General features: G+C 39.9%; 1 protein-coding gene across 1 annotated transcript in view; it reads left to right on the forward strand.

Annotated features, from left to right (window-relative positions):
- Positions 1-15,700, forward strand: part of TBCK (TBC1 domain containing kinase) — an 82,364-nt gene that overhangs the window by 40,541 nt on the left and 26,123 nt on the right. Inside the window, exons 12-20 of the mRNA XM_081876755.1 lie at positions 565-614; positions 1,299-1,428; positions 1,710-1,808; positions 2,711-2,773; positions 3,628-3,754; positions 4,384-4,434; positions 5,813-5,896; positions 9,741-9,826; positions 13,347-13,383. Coding sequence (XP_081732881.1) covers positions 565-614; positions 1,299-1,428; positions 1,710-1,808; positions 2,711-2,773; positions 3,628-3,754; positions 4,384-4,434; positions 5,813-5,896; positions 9,741-9,826; positions 13,347-13,383 — 727 coding nt within the window. The remainder of the gene's footprint in view (positions 1-564; positions 615-1,298; positions 1,429-1,709; positions 1,809-2,710; positions 2,774-3,627; positions 3,755-4,383; positions 4,435-5,812; positions 5,897-9,740; positions 9,827-13,346; positions 13,384-15,700) is intronic.

The raw sequence follows: 15,700 nt of genomic DNA on the forward strand, positions 1-15,700 counted from the left end.
ATCCATCATCCCTGATCATGCTGGCTTGGGCTGTTGGGAGTTGTAGGTCTCAACATCTGAACAACGCCAAGTTAGGGAAGGCTGGAATAGATAACTGACTTGACAAAATGGTCATTGTTGCTGTCGGCATTTTTTGGTGGTCGAGATGCCAGCTGGCTAGCCCCCAGCTGGATCATGCCCTTCCAGCCATGACGAACCCCCGACCTCTGGTGCGACGTAAATCAGCGACTCAGACTTCAAAGCCTGAGCACACTATATCAGCAGAGCATACTGCTCAAACAGAAGAGGCATGAGGCTTGTGGAAACATACTAACAAGCTACGGATTTATTAAGCATAAATCAGGACAAAATAAACATGTCTCTCTTTCCGTCTCCTCAGAGAGAGAGTCAAAAGCAAAAGCAATACACCATGGAAGTTCCCAGCAAACTGTGCTGGAATGTAAACAGACATGTGACACGCAACAGTTCCATGTCAGCAACTAAAGGTGGAATGGAAATTTCCAACAATTGTTTCCTTACATTAAATGCAGAATGTAATTTTGTGTTTTTTTTTACCTTCCACAGAGGCTGAAAGATGTCAGTGGAGAAGCGTTTTATCCATTGCTTGAAGATGAGTAAGTACATAGAATAAGCCATTTTCTTTGAGATCTTAGACTAGGGGTGGCTAACATCTCGTGTGGGAATATGTGTGAGTCTGGAATGCGGCCCCCAAGGGGTTGACCAATGATGAACGTGGCCCTCGAGTCAAAAAAGGGTAGCATCCATTGGGCTATGGTATTCCTGTCCACTCTGCCTATTTCTTGGTGATCTGTGAGACTGGCATATCAGAAGGAAAATACTAGTTTAAAGTAGAGGTCAGTGCTCTAAACAATTTGTTTACTGTTGGATCATTGAGATTTTTGGAATGTTTCCCGCTGGTCAGGATTGTGAAGCAGCAGAAGTCATTGATCCATTTTTGGTTCTGTTGTGGGAACAGAAATCCTTGCTTTCATTAGATTAGCCCCCAGCTTTAAATAAAACTGCTGAGTAGACAGGTATGATGTTCAGAGCTAGTAATATATTTCTATCTAGCATGTTATTTATTGATCATTGCAAAAAAAAAAAAGTATTCTGACTTATAAATTATGAGATTGTCTCCATTTAGAATAAGAGAGTAAGAGAATTGATTTCACTTTTGAGTGTGTGTGATGATGATCTTAATTGCTTCAGCTTTTCCCAATTTCTTCTATAGTTAATTCAGTGTATTGGGGCAAAAGAAATAAAAGAAATCACAACCACATCCTCTATTATCTTTTCAGCCAGTCAAATATACCCCATTCAAACAGTAATAATGAATTATCTGCTGCTGCTAATCTTCCTCTTATTATCCGAGAGCGGGATACAGAATACCAGCTAAACAGAATTGTCCTTTTTGACAGGCTGCTGAAGGTGCGTAGCACTAACAAAATTTGTATACAATTTCCCTCATATACTGTGTTTATATCTTCATTTTGCCCTCAATGCTTCCTGCAGTGAGATATGATATATGTCTAATTCATTTCTCTTTAGATGTCAACACCAGGTGTGTTTCTTAAGAATCTGTATGTGGATGTACATGTTTTTGTGTGTATATTATTATTATTATAAAAGATATAGATTCAAACAGTATGGAAATACAAGATGCAATTTGAAAGTATTTCCAGTCCTGTAAAATGATATGTTGTCTCCAGGCCTATCCATACAAAAAAAATCAAATTTGGAAAGAAGCCAGAGTCGACATTCCTCCACTAATGAGAGGTCTAACGTGGGCTGCCTTACTTGGAGTAGAGGTAAGAATGAGAGAGAGAGAGAGAGAGAGAGAGAGAGAGAGAGAGAGAGAGAGAGATTCTTAATTGCAAACTGCAGAGGCTGCTGATAATAACTGTGCAATGACTGCAGTTTCCCTGAGAGATAGCTGAATAATGTTTTGCCCAACTTCCCTACTCCTACAGAGATACAGGAGCAGGGGGAAAGGAAAACCATTCAGTGGGATTGTGGTGTGCGCATGCGGGCATGAACATATAGGCAAGATACGACTTGATGAGGAAATAGCCCTTCCTTACTCTTGAATCCTGTTTTTGGGGAGAGGCAGAGCAATTATTATTCCAGTTTTTATACCGCATTTTCACAGAAATGTGCCCAAAACAGCTCACAATATGGTTGCATCATTTAATTCAGAACGCGTTCTCTCCCCCCCCCCCATTCTCTCCCCAACACCACCAGTCCCATCCACGTGTAGTCTTTCCTTTCTCCCACTCCACTTCTCAGCATTCAGTCTCTTTGTGTGTTTGGAGTGGGGTAAAGTTCTGGATCAAAAGATACTTTGCCCCAGTTCCAGGCAATATGTATGGGGGAAGCATGCCCATATGGCGTGCTTGTCCTAGTTTTGACATCCACACAGGGTCACAAGTGTCCGAAAACAGCCTGTGGCCATGAAATTGTAGAGTTTGTTACTGTATTTTAGTTAAGGAATTGTGCATTGTTCCGAGAGAAGGGTTTGGGTGATGGGCGGGGGGAGCCCTCCATCTGAACCAGAGAATAATTTGGACCACTTGCCAAAACTCCCATCAGAACCCTGCATGAATGAGTTTTGCTGGCATTTCTGTTAGTGCCGCATTTGTAGCATTAATTCTAGCAATGAGTTCAGTTGCACGTGTAGGTTCTTACCGCTTTGATGTCTTATGGGTTTTAGGGTGACATTCAAGCAAAGTATGACGCTGTTGACAAGGACACTCCAATTCCTACAGATAGACAAGTAAGAGTCTTCTTTTCATATGATCACCTGTGAAATTATGAAAATACATTCAAGTACAACTTAATTATTGGACAGATAATAAAATAAACTTTCTGGCACACAAAACCATTCATAATGCATAGTGGTACCTCGGGTTAAGTACTTAATTTGTTCCAGAGGTCCGTTCTTAACCTGAAACTGTTCTTAACCTGAAGCACTACTGTAGCTAATGGGGGCCTCCTGCTGCCGCCGCACTGCTGGGTCACGATTTCTGTTCTCATCCTGAAGCAAAGTTCTTAACCCAAGGTACTAGTTCTGGGTTAGCGGAGTCTGTAACCTGAAGCGTATGTAACCTGAAGCGTATGTAACCCGAGGTACCACTGTACTTCAAAAGAGTAATAGAACAATAAAATCTATCATAATCCTTCATCTGTATGGTTCTGCTGAAGAGGGAGACTCTGTGCTGGTGTGCATTTGACCAAGAACATGTATGCGCCTGAGTGTGAGGTGGCCCCTATTGACAAGAGTTTCGGGATGCCAGTGGAAATATGTTACCCTCAACAACACCAAGATACCCTATGGGTTTGTGGCATAATCGACCTATTTGTGCTCTCTTAGGTGGCTTTTGCACAAAACTTTCCTTATTTCCCATGACTTCTTCCATTCTCCCATTCAGTGATATGCAAAGAACAGCAGTTTTGGGAGGACATATTCTCAGATCCACCCTGGAACTAGTATGGGAGACTAAAACAGATGGAAACAGATGCCTGCTTTGAACTCTATGAACCCAGAGCGGAATTGAGCATACATTCCACTTTGGAGCTTTGTTATAGTACTTCTCTCACCCTCCTTTTCTGTGCTTGCCTATATCGTAGATTGAAGTTGACATTCCTCGCTGCCATCAGTATGATGAATTGCTGTCATCGCCGGAGGGTCACGCAAAATTTAGACGGGTACTGAAAGCATGGGTAGTTTCGCATCCCGGTCTTGTATATTGGCAAGGTTAGTTCAGCTGACTTACTATGCTGAGGAATTATTATTTTTTTAATCTTAAATTTACTTAAGCAATCAGGACCATATTTTATGTTTTCTTTCTATGCTGTAGAATAAACCACAGCAACATATATATATATATTTAGCTTTAGATATAAGAAATGCAGTAATTCAATCTGTTGGCTTTAAAAAAACAAACCCGAGTTTTGTGAATTTTCATGGAATTAAGAATTGTTGACTCTTCTGTTGTTTTCATGCTGTGCTTTAAAATATCAGTTAGATTATTTCCACATAGTGTATAAATTGTAGCTAAACAGAGTAATGATCAACATCTCAATTACACCTTTAAGTAATGATTTATAGAATGTAATATAACTGGAGTTTTTCTGCAGTTGGTGGGCATTACAGAAGGGGGGGGACAGACAAGTAAAATAAATTTTACTTCAGGATTGCTTCACACATTATGCTTTTTGAGGCAAATGCATATTGCTGCATGTGAGAAACACTTGAAAAAATATACACATTCTCTATACAGAGCATATGGCTGTGTTGGGGTGAGTGAAGTAAAACTGAGGACTGTGTAATATCTGGCAAATCACATTATCATTGGTGCATTCATTTGTTTTCGTCCCTTGTAGGTCTTGACTCCCTTTGTGCACCGTTCTTATACTTGAATTTCAACAATGAAGGTAAGCATTTTCCACTCTTAGTTTGTTGTTCTCTCCAGACGAGATGTCTGCTATTTCCCATCTCTCATCTCTCCTCATCCTGTAAATAGTTCCTGGATGCGCTGAACTCCAGAAACTACATAGACAGGATGTCTCATATAATATTGTCACAACTGCTCCCTCATACCTGGCTTCCGTGGTTCACCGGTAATGTAGGGATTTCAGCAACATGAGAACCAGCTGGTTCATTGCATACTAGCATAACTTTTCCACTTGGATTGCTGTTGCTAACATGAGAATATGGACTTGATTTCTGCTGTACTTCTGATGCTTTGTTATGCCATTGTTGCTTATTCTTTTTAAGCCGCTTTGGTATTCATTACATAGAAAGCAGCATAGAAATACTGTCAACCAGTCATTCACCATCAAAAGAATGTTTGTGTAGATGCATTGTACAGAGATCATACGGCTCGGGAACATTGCTAATCGCTTCCACCACAATCTGTGTTGATCTGATGCGAAATTCATTACGGAACATAGTTGGGTGTTTTATGTACGTGAAGAAGGCTATTATATGTGTTATATGTATGTTAATGAGGATGCGGGTGGCGCTGTGGGTTAAACCACAGAGCCTAGGACTTGCCGATCAGAAGGTTGGCGGTTCGAATCCCCGTTGCTCGGTCCCTGCTCCTGCCAACCTAGCAGTTCGAAAGCATGTCAAAGTGCAAGCAGATAAATAGGTACCGCTCTGGCAGGAAGGTAAACGGTGTTTCCGTGCGCTGCTCTGGTTCGCCAGAAGCGGCTTAGTCATGCTGGCCACATGACATGGAAGCTGTACGCCGGCTCCCTCGGCCAATAAAGCAAGATGAGTGCCGCAACCCCAGAATCGGCCACGACTGGACCTAATGGTCAGGGGTCCCTTTACCTTTATATGTGTTAATATAGGTGCCCCTTTGTCAGGTCCCTGATACACTTGCTGGTGCCCTGGCTTGGAAAAATGCAGAGAAATGTTCTAGCAGAAACCGATTGCCCACCTACTTCTGGCATCTCCCCTTTGTAAGCCTTCTCACTTCTGACTGGGGTGGGTTATGGGAGTGTGGTATAGGTGGGGAGGGTCTCTGAAAATCAGAGGAGGTGCTGTACACAAGCAGAGGTCTTACCTTTGGAAGAGAATTTTCAGGGGTTTTCTGGGGAAAGGGGAGGGTGGGAAAGTGACTTCTGCATGCTTTACGCAAGACCCAACCCTCTTTTTTTCATGGGTAGTTGTTAATTTTTGCAAATGTTTTTAAAATTACAGGAGCCTTTCGCATTCACAATGTAGCTTATGAAATAAAGTGTAATTTTACTGTAACAGTAATAATGTTTTCTTTTCCTAATTATCTCCTCTTCTTTTTTAAAGCCCTGGCCTATGCCTGTATGTCTGCCTTTATTCCAAAATACCTGTATAACTTCTTCCTGAAAGACAATTCTCATGTGATTCAAGGTAGGTTTTCTGTTGAACCTCCTTTTTAGAAGTCTGCCTTGATAGGTCTTATATAGCTTTACATGTATAGGGAGGTATTCAACTAAATTTTAACTGAGAGTAGACCATTGAAATTAATGGACCTAACTTAGTCATGTTCGTTAATTTTAGTGGGTCCGCTCTGTCTCCACACTGTACATCATCTTCAACGCCTCTCTCGTTAATATATTATAACAGTATAGGGTGATTGTTAGATGTTAGCCATACTTAAATTAGATCAATTGAAATCAATCAAGAAGTAACTTAAATCCACTTATTTCAATGGTTTTGCTCCAAGTATGACTTAGAGCAGGGCTGTCCAACAGGTCGATTGCGGGATGCCCCTGCTCAATCCTGCTCAATCGATGGAGCCTCCCTCTAAAAAACTTGGACAGCCCTGACTTAGAGGATACGTTGGGTAATATGTGACTGATATTTGTTAGTATGGTTCTGATCATCTCCATCAGATTCTGGGTGGTATTCAACCACGTTCTCTTCAGAACAGACCCACTAAAAGCTTATACCGTGGGCAAAGCTTTACTTCCTCTCTCATACCACTAGAGCTCAAGGATGTCCACTGAGGCTGAATGTTCAAAGACTTGGGACAGACAAAAGAACATAATTCTTCACGCATCACATAATTAAATTGTGGAACTCACTCCTACATGAAACAGTGATGGTCACGCAACTTGGATGGCTTTAAAAGAGGATGAGATACAAGAGTTTGTTAAAATTTAGGCTTAGCAGCTTGTTAGATCAATGCAGATTTAATTAATGCACTTTTTATTATTTCCAGTTTCATTTATAACAATTTTAACTGCTATTGTGCATGTAGTATCTTCATTACTCTTCCTTAGGCAGAGGTTCTTTTCTAACATTGATACCTTGTGACCCTTTTAACTGGCGATTGAACCTGACTCCTAGTGTGTGCAAAATACATGCAGTACTCTGGTGCTGACTTTTCCTCAAAGGTAGAGCCTTCTCCCTCCCCAGCAGCTTGTGCTTCTTTCCTGCATATGAAATAAATTGGAGAAAATATAGAAATGGCACATGTAGCAGATCCAAACGACTTCTTTTAAAGTCAGACGCTTATGGTGCCTTTTGAAAATTCCTGAAAAATATATCTGTAGCTCAGTCTGGAACAAAAGAGAAATACCCTCATGGCTCTTGGCACTTAGAAGCTGTTGAAACTGTAATGCAAATAGCAAGACAAGATGAGGTGTGGTCACCGACTACACAGGGTGACAAGAAAAAACCTTCAGTGCAAACACAATCTATGTCTCATTTCTGGAAGGAAAATAGACCTGTGTGTGTTTAAGTATTCTACAAAGGAATAAAGTTGATGGGACTAGTATTTTTTTAAAAAAAACAGAAGCGGAAATAACAGAAGGTAAAAAAAAAACCCTGCTTAGTTTGGAAATAGCATGCTTTAAGGTTAGATAATAGAACTGTAATTTAATTGTACGGGGTAAACAACTTAAGAACTTCCTGCTCTATACGCTTTCATAAAAGCTTAGAGATGTTTAAAGGATGAAAGAAACTAGTTTTGTAAATGGAAAACTTTATATTTGGAAGTGTCCCTCCTCCCAGACATTTAGTCTACTCATGGTACAGTGGTACCTTGGGTTAAGTACTTAATTTGTTCCGGAGGTCCATTCTTAACCTGAAACTGTTCTTAACCTGAAGCACCACTTTAGCTAATGTGGCCTCCTGCTGCTGCCGCGCTGCCGGAGCACAATTTCTGTTCTCATCCTGAAGCAAAGTACTTAACCCGAGGTAATATTTCTGGGTTAGCAGAGTCTGTACCCTGAAGTGTATGTAACCTGAAGTGTATGTAACCCGAGGTACCACTGTATTTGCACCACTTGAAATAAAAAAATGGCAGTCTTTTATGAGTCTTTTACAATATATAGAAATTGATACAGGTTTCAGGAGGCCACAGTGGTGCTTTGTTAGAAAACCCGTGAGTGACTGTTCCTAAACCCCTGAATATTCAAGGGGTGGTTCGTAAAGGCATCAGCCCCACACAGTGGCTTTCAAAGTAAATTTGGGCTATTGATAGGTACACAATCCAGCCAGCGTCACATGGGGACACTGATTGTATGAACCACCAGTACTTCTTGTGGCTAAACATACGTGATTACAGTAGTTCAAAGAAGTGTGACTTGTTATTGCACAAAATTGTGACTGCTGTGTATATGCATCCCATAATGAAGCATGAGTTTAGAAATCAGTGCCTCCATGCGCTTTTGGTTGCAAGTCTTTGACAGCCCCTAACTCTTAAGGTGTCTGTAGTATGGGAACTGTCAGCCTTAAGATGAGGGGTACACATAGTATCACCACTTTCTTGTCGATGTGTCGCACACAGCCTTGGTATAGGCTTTTTCAGATTTTGAGAATGCAAAACCTGTTGAAAGTTTACAGCTAAAATATACTGAAGGAATAATTTGTATCATCTAAGCTAATGCTGTTTGGCTGATCCCAGCCAATAGGTTTTCATGGAAAGACGTGTGCCTTCAATAGACACTTAATTAACCATGTAATCCCGCAAAGCAATTATATTTTATGAGCCTTGCTGTTCAAATAAAGATGGTATTTAACAAGGTATAGCATATCCATCTAGAACCACTGAAGGCACGAATCCCTTGTTTGAAAAGAAATGTGCTTTTAGGAAACTAATTGTACATTTGTTTTCATCAGCACATAGCCGAGTTTATGCGATTAGTTGCTTTAAATACTTTACCTGTGGTTGGTGAATTCATTAGGAACGTAAATATGTTAACACTACATTCGGAAAAAGGTATATAAATTAAGGATCGTTTCAGGGGCTTAGAGATAATGCAGTACTGAAGGATCACGTGGGTTTTCATACCAAAATAAAAGTACTCCCCAAAGCTCTGAGGCAAAAATAGAAGTAAGAATGCATTTTATTTATTAAATTTCTTTACAGTACTCCTTTTCACCCGAGGATCACAGGCTGGTTACTGTATAAAAACACAAAAATACATAATGGTGACAAGCAAAAACAGTAACTCCCTACAGTTTAAAAGGCCATGGATTATTTAATTAGCCATAAGTAGCAGGGTGCTATTGTGGTCACATCCTGCTTATGGACTTCCCATTGGCATCTGGTGGACCACTGAGAGAACAGGATGCTGGACTAGGTAGACCTTTGATCTGGTCCAGTATGGCTCCTACAACTGATGGACTGAGCATCAATTGACTGTAGCAACAATCACAAAACCTGGTTTGTAAAAAACACTGATCCTATGAGAAGTTACACTAATATTTTATTGGAAGTGCTACATAGAAACCAGGAGATCAAAATATCAAGCACCATAAATATGTTCAATGATCCTTTATGTATTATGATTGGTATAAAACAGATGACCATAAACTGCTGCTCGCTACCGTCACAAATACTATCATAATCACACATCTGACAAGCACAGATTAAAAGTAAATTATTTTTAACATCTGAAGTAAACTTTCTAACAGCATGTCAAAGTGTTTAATGTTGTCCTATTAAAGAGGATGTAAAATGTATGCATACGGAAATCATGTACATACAAACTGCACATATGTACAAAATCTACTTCAATGTTTGTGTCCCCCCCCCTTTCCCCCCTTCTTTTAAGGGAATAAATAATGAAACATAATATTGATGTGATTGCAGGCCACTTATAGTAAATATTTTGAGCTTGTTTCCTTGTGTTCTCTTTGTAATAGGGGATTCCACCAAGCAGACTTAGTTTCTGATACCTAAGGCCTAAATTCTGAGTGAAAGGTTTTCTAATATGTCTTTCCTTTTCTATCGCTCTTCCAGAATACCTGACAGTTTTCTCCCAGATGATTGCATTCCATGACCCCGAGCTGAGTAACCATCTCAACGAAATTGGCTTCATTCCAGATGTAAGTGGAAATGCTTCTTGTGCGTTTTTAATAAATAGCAGTAGGGAAAGGGAAAGTGGGGTCAGTCTCAAAGGTTTGTTTCTGCATATCAGAACCCAAAACAAATTTGATGCAAGAAAGCTTCAGAACCTGATAGGATCTGCCGGTGCAATTAGTTGGTGTTGTAGCACTTAACATGCTATCACTGTCAAATCAGTATAGTGTGGTGGAATTCAGCTAAATTTTAATCAGAGTAATTAATGGCTCTGACTTAGCCACGTTCATTGATTTAAGTGGCTCTACTCTGAGTAGTGTTGACGTCTATGTAGAAGCATTTGAATTGCAGTTATGTTCAAAGTCTGCAAGCAGAATTTCCTGGGAGTTCACCTTCCCATGTACGCGCTCAGTCCTTGATGCAAGGAGCTTTACAGTCTGAAGAAGAGTATATGGGGAGAGTATATAATTACATGGAAAACAAGCTATCTGCAAAACTGTATTTTCCATACAAATAGGTTTGCTATCCTACAATAAGCCTAATAGGAGCTGCGTGTCTCACTTGGAAAATAAAATTGATACCGGCGACTCATCAGGATCTATCTAGGTTGAAGCATATGCACTTCAGCAGTGATCTGAACCAGATTTTCATGCTTGAGTACTAATCCTATCAAATTGAACACTGATAAATCTTCCAGGTTCCTGCTGTGCAAGAGATTATTTCTTGCCACTCTGCCATTTGTTTTTATATTATAGAGCTCTTGAATAGAGTCTTGAACACTACTGAGCAGCAAGTATTGTTATTGGTCACAATGTCTGCCTGAAGTATTATGTGGCAAAAAGTGAGCAGGGTTTCTTAAAAACAACAACACCGAACAATAACTATTGTATACATTTTATAAAATCTTACACTGTGCTATGAAAATGTCCATATTTCCTGTGTAATTCTGACATGAAAACAATAATCTCTTAACCTAAAGGATCCTTACTACCAAAACATGAACTTGTATGTTTAAATTATTCAGTCACAGTTTTGATTTGCCATTAATTATAGGTTCTGGCTGTGTCTACTTGGTAACCACTTAAGAAAGTGGCTACCAAAAGCTTTGATTTTATTCACCTGCAAGTAACTAAGCACCTAGCTAATTACAGGTGCTTAATAAAAAAAAATTGCTGTTAAGTTTGTGTAATGATGGTACAGCTAATTGTTATTTGAGAGGACACTAGTGTCAATTTTTTGTCCTTTAATCAATCTTTTGGGCCACTTTTTAAAATTACAGATGTGCCGTAAACACCATCAAAACACACAAATACATCAAAGGATTAGGGTTTTGCATATTAGAATAGCGTCCACACCACATTTACTTTATATGGAAGCAGCAAGAGAGCAAGGTTGAGTGAAACACATGTCTTGATCCGCTTCCAGGTCTGCTGCAAGGGAGTGGAATATGTAACCCACCCATGTAAAACCCAGCAGTAAGAGAAAAAGGGTGTGCTGGTTAATCGTGCCTTCTCTCCCACCAGTAACATAGAACATGTAAAGATTTAGCAGTGATGAGTTACATTACATTTGACTTGGTATCGGGTAGACCTACTTACTTATATTCTAAGATTTATAGACTACTTGATTGTAAAAAAAAAAAAAAATCCTCAAAGCGGTTTACAAAAAGATAAGAAAGTCAAGAAAATTTCACAACCGTACCTTAAAATGCTCAAAAGTTAAAATACTAAAACAGTATAGACCTAGAACAAGATTCAAGTGTAACTCAAATGTCAGTGGTGTTTTCCCCCAATTTTAACCTCTCTTTTTTTTGCCAGGCCATAGGCTCATGGGAAGCCTGCAAGCAGTTAGAGATCAATTCAATTCCCTGTTCACAAATTATTTTGAGCTGGGGGGGAGGGGAAATCTATAAAAATATTTGCTTCACAGGATTGTTGTGAGGGTTAAACTTTAAAAGATCTGGGAACCTACTGTATTGACTGTTAGTTGTACTTTATTATTGGCATGCTCTGTTTGACAAACAGTATTTGTAAGTCCATCTTAAAGATAAAACTTTGGGGGGATATTGCAGTAAGAATTTGTAGCAGTATCTGCCGCTTGGTTATACTTGAGGGAGGTTGGTAGGGGGCACTGTGTACTAAGAGCAATGCATCTCAACTAATAGAAGCTCATTGTTGCCGCTGTTCTTAAATGCAAATTTGGGAAGCAAGTATTGAATCAGATATTTTGGTGTATTTTTCTTTCTATTTTCATGTTTCTCCTTTTGTCTCCCTAAGGCACAACTAGACACACAAGTGATTATAGTGCCAGTTGTGAAAGGAATGTTGATAACTTATTGTTTTTCCTTTGCTTTTCCTAGAATATTACATTGAGGGGGGTGCATTTCACCCTCAGATAGTGAAATGAAATACTAATTTACTACTTTTTCAGTGTATTGACTAGTTGTCAGTAAGGTCTGATACATCTCTGAGACCATCCCTCTACGTCAGTGTGTTAGGCCTCAGTCATTTGAATTTATACAATTTCCACTAACACAATTTCAGTTAATCAGTGCGGTCTAATAGAAGCTAAATATTTGAGAACTGGTATTTTGTCACAGCGGGTCTGCTACCAAAGAGACAAATGGCCATTAAATGAACTGTGGATTGTCTCTTCTGTATACTGTACTCAGTTTCGCCACCTTGACTTACTGGGCACAAAAGCTTCATTTGTATTGCTTAGAACAGTGACCTAGGCCAGCTTGAGTGCAAATAGAGCATTTTACACACACACATAGACACATGCACACACATGAGACAGATAGAGTCTGATAGAATCAGAAAGGACATCTGCTTCAGTGCCATGCAATTTCATATGACCTTAGACTCTCCATAAGATGGTTGCTTGTTACTTTCCAGAGAGAAATCTCAGCCTAGTACAAACCTAAAGGGCATACACCACTCCCACCCATTTTGTAGAAAATGTAATAGGTAAACTGAGCTGCGCAACAATTATATGAATCTGGAATTAACGATAACTCAGTAGAAAGCAGCAGTTATTTCCAGGGACGGTTATGTAACCCATTTTTCTTAATCATGGAAAAATGGCTTCCCTCACCTCTTTATCATACTTCCACACTTCCTCCCTTCTGTGAACAGATTATTTTATAGATCAAGACTTCTCAGCTTCAGCATAGGAGAGGTGGGAGAGAGGAAGCTCCCATTTTGATTCCGAAGAGGAAATTTCATATATAGAAAAACCACGTGCAAATTTTGTAATGAGAGAAAACAAAATGATGGAGCGCTTGTTGAAATCCCCCTACATGACGCCTGGATTACAGTTATTATACAGAGCCATGAAATAGTGCAGTGCAGGTTCTATGGGTTTAAATTGCAGCGTTGGTAACATGCTACTGCGATACAGATTTTAAACTGCAATCCTGACTTTAAATTGCTCACACTTGTTACAGTCAGAGGCTGCAGAACACTAAGGTGATAGAAAATTTACAAGGCTGTGCTTTAACACATGTATTCTTTTCTCCCCACCCTCTTCCTGTGGTTTTTGTAGCTGTATGCTATCCCTTGGTTTCTCACAATGTTTACACGTGAGTATGACCCTTTTGTCATTTTTTTTCTGTGCTAAGCATGCCCTTTATATTGCATTTTTCACTTTGATCTGGGTTAAATATCTGGGGAACCTGTGAGTTTCCAGATGTTGTATTCCTACTCCTGCGCACACCAGTATGGTCAGTGGTCAGGAATGAAGGGAGTTGAAATCCAGCAACATCTGGAAGGGCACCGGTTCCCTAGGCCTGATATAGGACCTACAGAGGATGGCTAGGATTTCATGCCAATGTTTTGGAAGATTTGGGAGCCTGTAATGCACTCATGCAGTGGAACTCCCCCTTACTCTCCTAACTCCATGCGCCCTTCAAAATCTCCTTCAACCCTCTGGAGCAATTTTTTAGGGGGCTGCAGGAGAGAGAAGGGAGATGCTCTGTTTTTCAAGCAGAATGGGAGTGTTGGATACAACCCCAAAGCAGCAACATTTTTGTTTCCGATTATAGTATTGAATGATCATAGTTCACTCAATTCATATATGTACTGTGGCACATTTTCACTTAGAAATATCCTCCTGCTGTTTTGTCTTGTCTTTTATGACATGCTCTAGCTTTGAGCAACTCTTACACATCCCCATCAGAAGGACCGTGCTCTTTCAGGGATAATTCCACGTTGTCCTTTCAAAGCAGTGGTGTCATTTCATTTTTAATTTGTACTCTATCTTCCTGAATTACTGCACTCAAGGTAGTTTGCAACCTATAAAAACGACAAAATACACAACAAAAATCGCATTGTGGTCCTATAGCCATCGCAATCCAAAATCAATAATAAAATTCAAGGACCCATTTCACATATATAGACCCAGTTCCCACATAATGCTAAGCTATGGTATAACTTAGTGTTACGTCGAAACTCCCAGGCTCCAGGCAAACCATGAGCTGTAACTCAGGTTTCCTCTTCATTTGCCACTTATGGTTTAGCCAGAGTAGCATGGCAGCAGCAGAAACAGAGGTAGAGCACAGTGGCTGCAATCTTCTCATGCATTCACTTGTTCACACTAAACCATGGTTTGGCTTAGCATTATGTGAGTAGTGGGCCATACATAGTATTACAATATGATGCTTTTAAAAAAAAATTAGCAAATTTAGCAAATGATAATAAAATAAAATAAATAAAAAAGCGGGTGGCGCTGTGGGTAAAACCTCAGTGCCTAGCACTTGCTGATGGCATGGTCGGCGGTTCGAATCCCCGCGGCGGGGTGAGCTCCCGTCTTTTGGTCCCAGCTCCTGCCCACCTAGCAGTTCGAAAGCACCCCTAAGTGCAAGTAGATAAATAGGTACCGCTTTATAGCGGGAAGGTAAACAGCGTTTCTGTGCGCTGCGCTGGTGCTGGCTTGCCAGAGCAGCTTCGCCACGCTGGCCACGTGACCCGGAAGTGTCTTCGGACAGCGCTGGCTCCCGGCCTCTAGAGTGAGATGAGCGCACAACCCTAGAGTCAGACACGACTGGCCCGTACGAGCAGGGGTACCTTTACCTTTTTACCTAATAAAATAAAATCACCCTGGTCAATTGCAACAATTATTTAAAAATCGCAAACAACCCAGAAGATATATGTAAAAATACAATGCATAAAATGCCTCAATCCTACTGGTTTCTTAGAAGCACAGTAGGGTTACGGTTTGTTTGCACATACAGCAACACATTTTAAAAGTAGACCTAAAAGTTGTTACAGCAGTAACCATGTCTATATTATTGTGAAATTGTGTGATACAGTAAGACATGTCCCTTAATTCACAGGGGATTTTCCTACAAGCACCTACAAGTGTGTGGCATAATCCATATACTTAACAGAAGATTTGCAGTATATCTAAGAATTGCCTTCTAAGCATTTTTCAAAATAATCTTTTTTACTAGCATTTTATATCCATTTTTGTTGGGACACAACAAGACAGTGCTGTGGTTTAAAAAGCTCAGTTTTGGTAACTGGTATATCTGATGAGGTTTTAAATTTGTTTTATAAATTAACTAGTATCCAAGTACATAATGGCTGTCAGATAAAGTCAAAGATTAACTATGATACTGATTCAGATGAGTTAATGTGAAGGGAAATCATTCAACTGCTTCTGTCCTTTGGAGAATTATATACCTCACATACAATTATAGTATTGTACATAAAGTTTGACTGATATTTAGTAAGCATGAGGAATAGTTTGTCTAAAAATGGGTGCCTGCATTAAAATGTGTTGCTCTCCTGGGTGCAAAAACTTCAGGGTTTATTTGTAACACTGTCACAGAAAGCTGAAGTCATGTTGTAGCTAAAAAGCTGCTCTAAATCAGGAAGTCCCCTGGTTCAAATGTTCTG

This window comes from Podarcis erhardii, assembly GCF_964252035.2.
Source record: "Podarcis erhardii genome assembly, chromosome: 9".
NCBI lineage: Eukaryota > Metazoa > Chordata > Lepidosauria > Squamata > Lacertidae > Podarcis > Podarcis erhardii.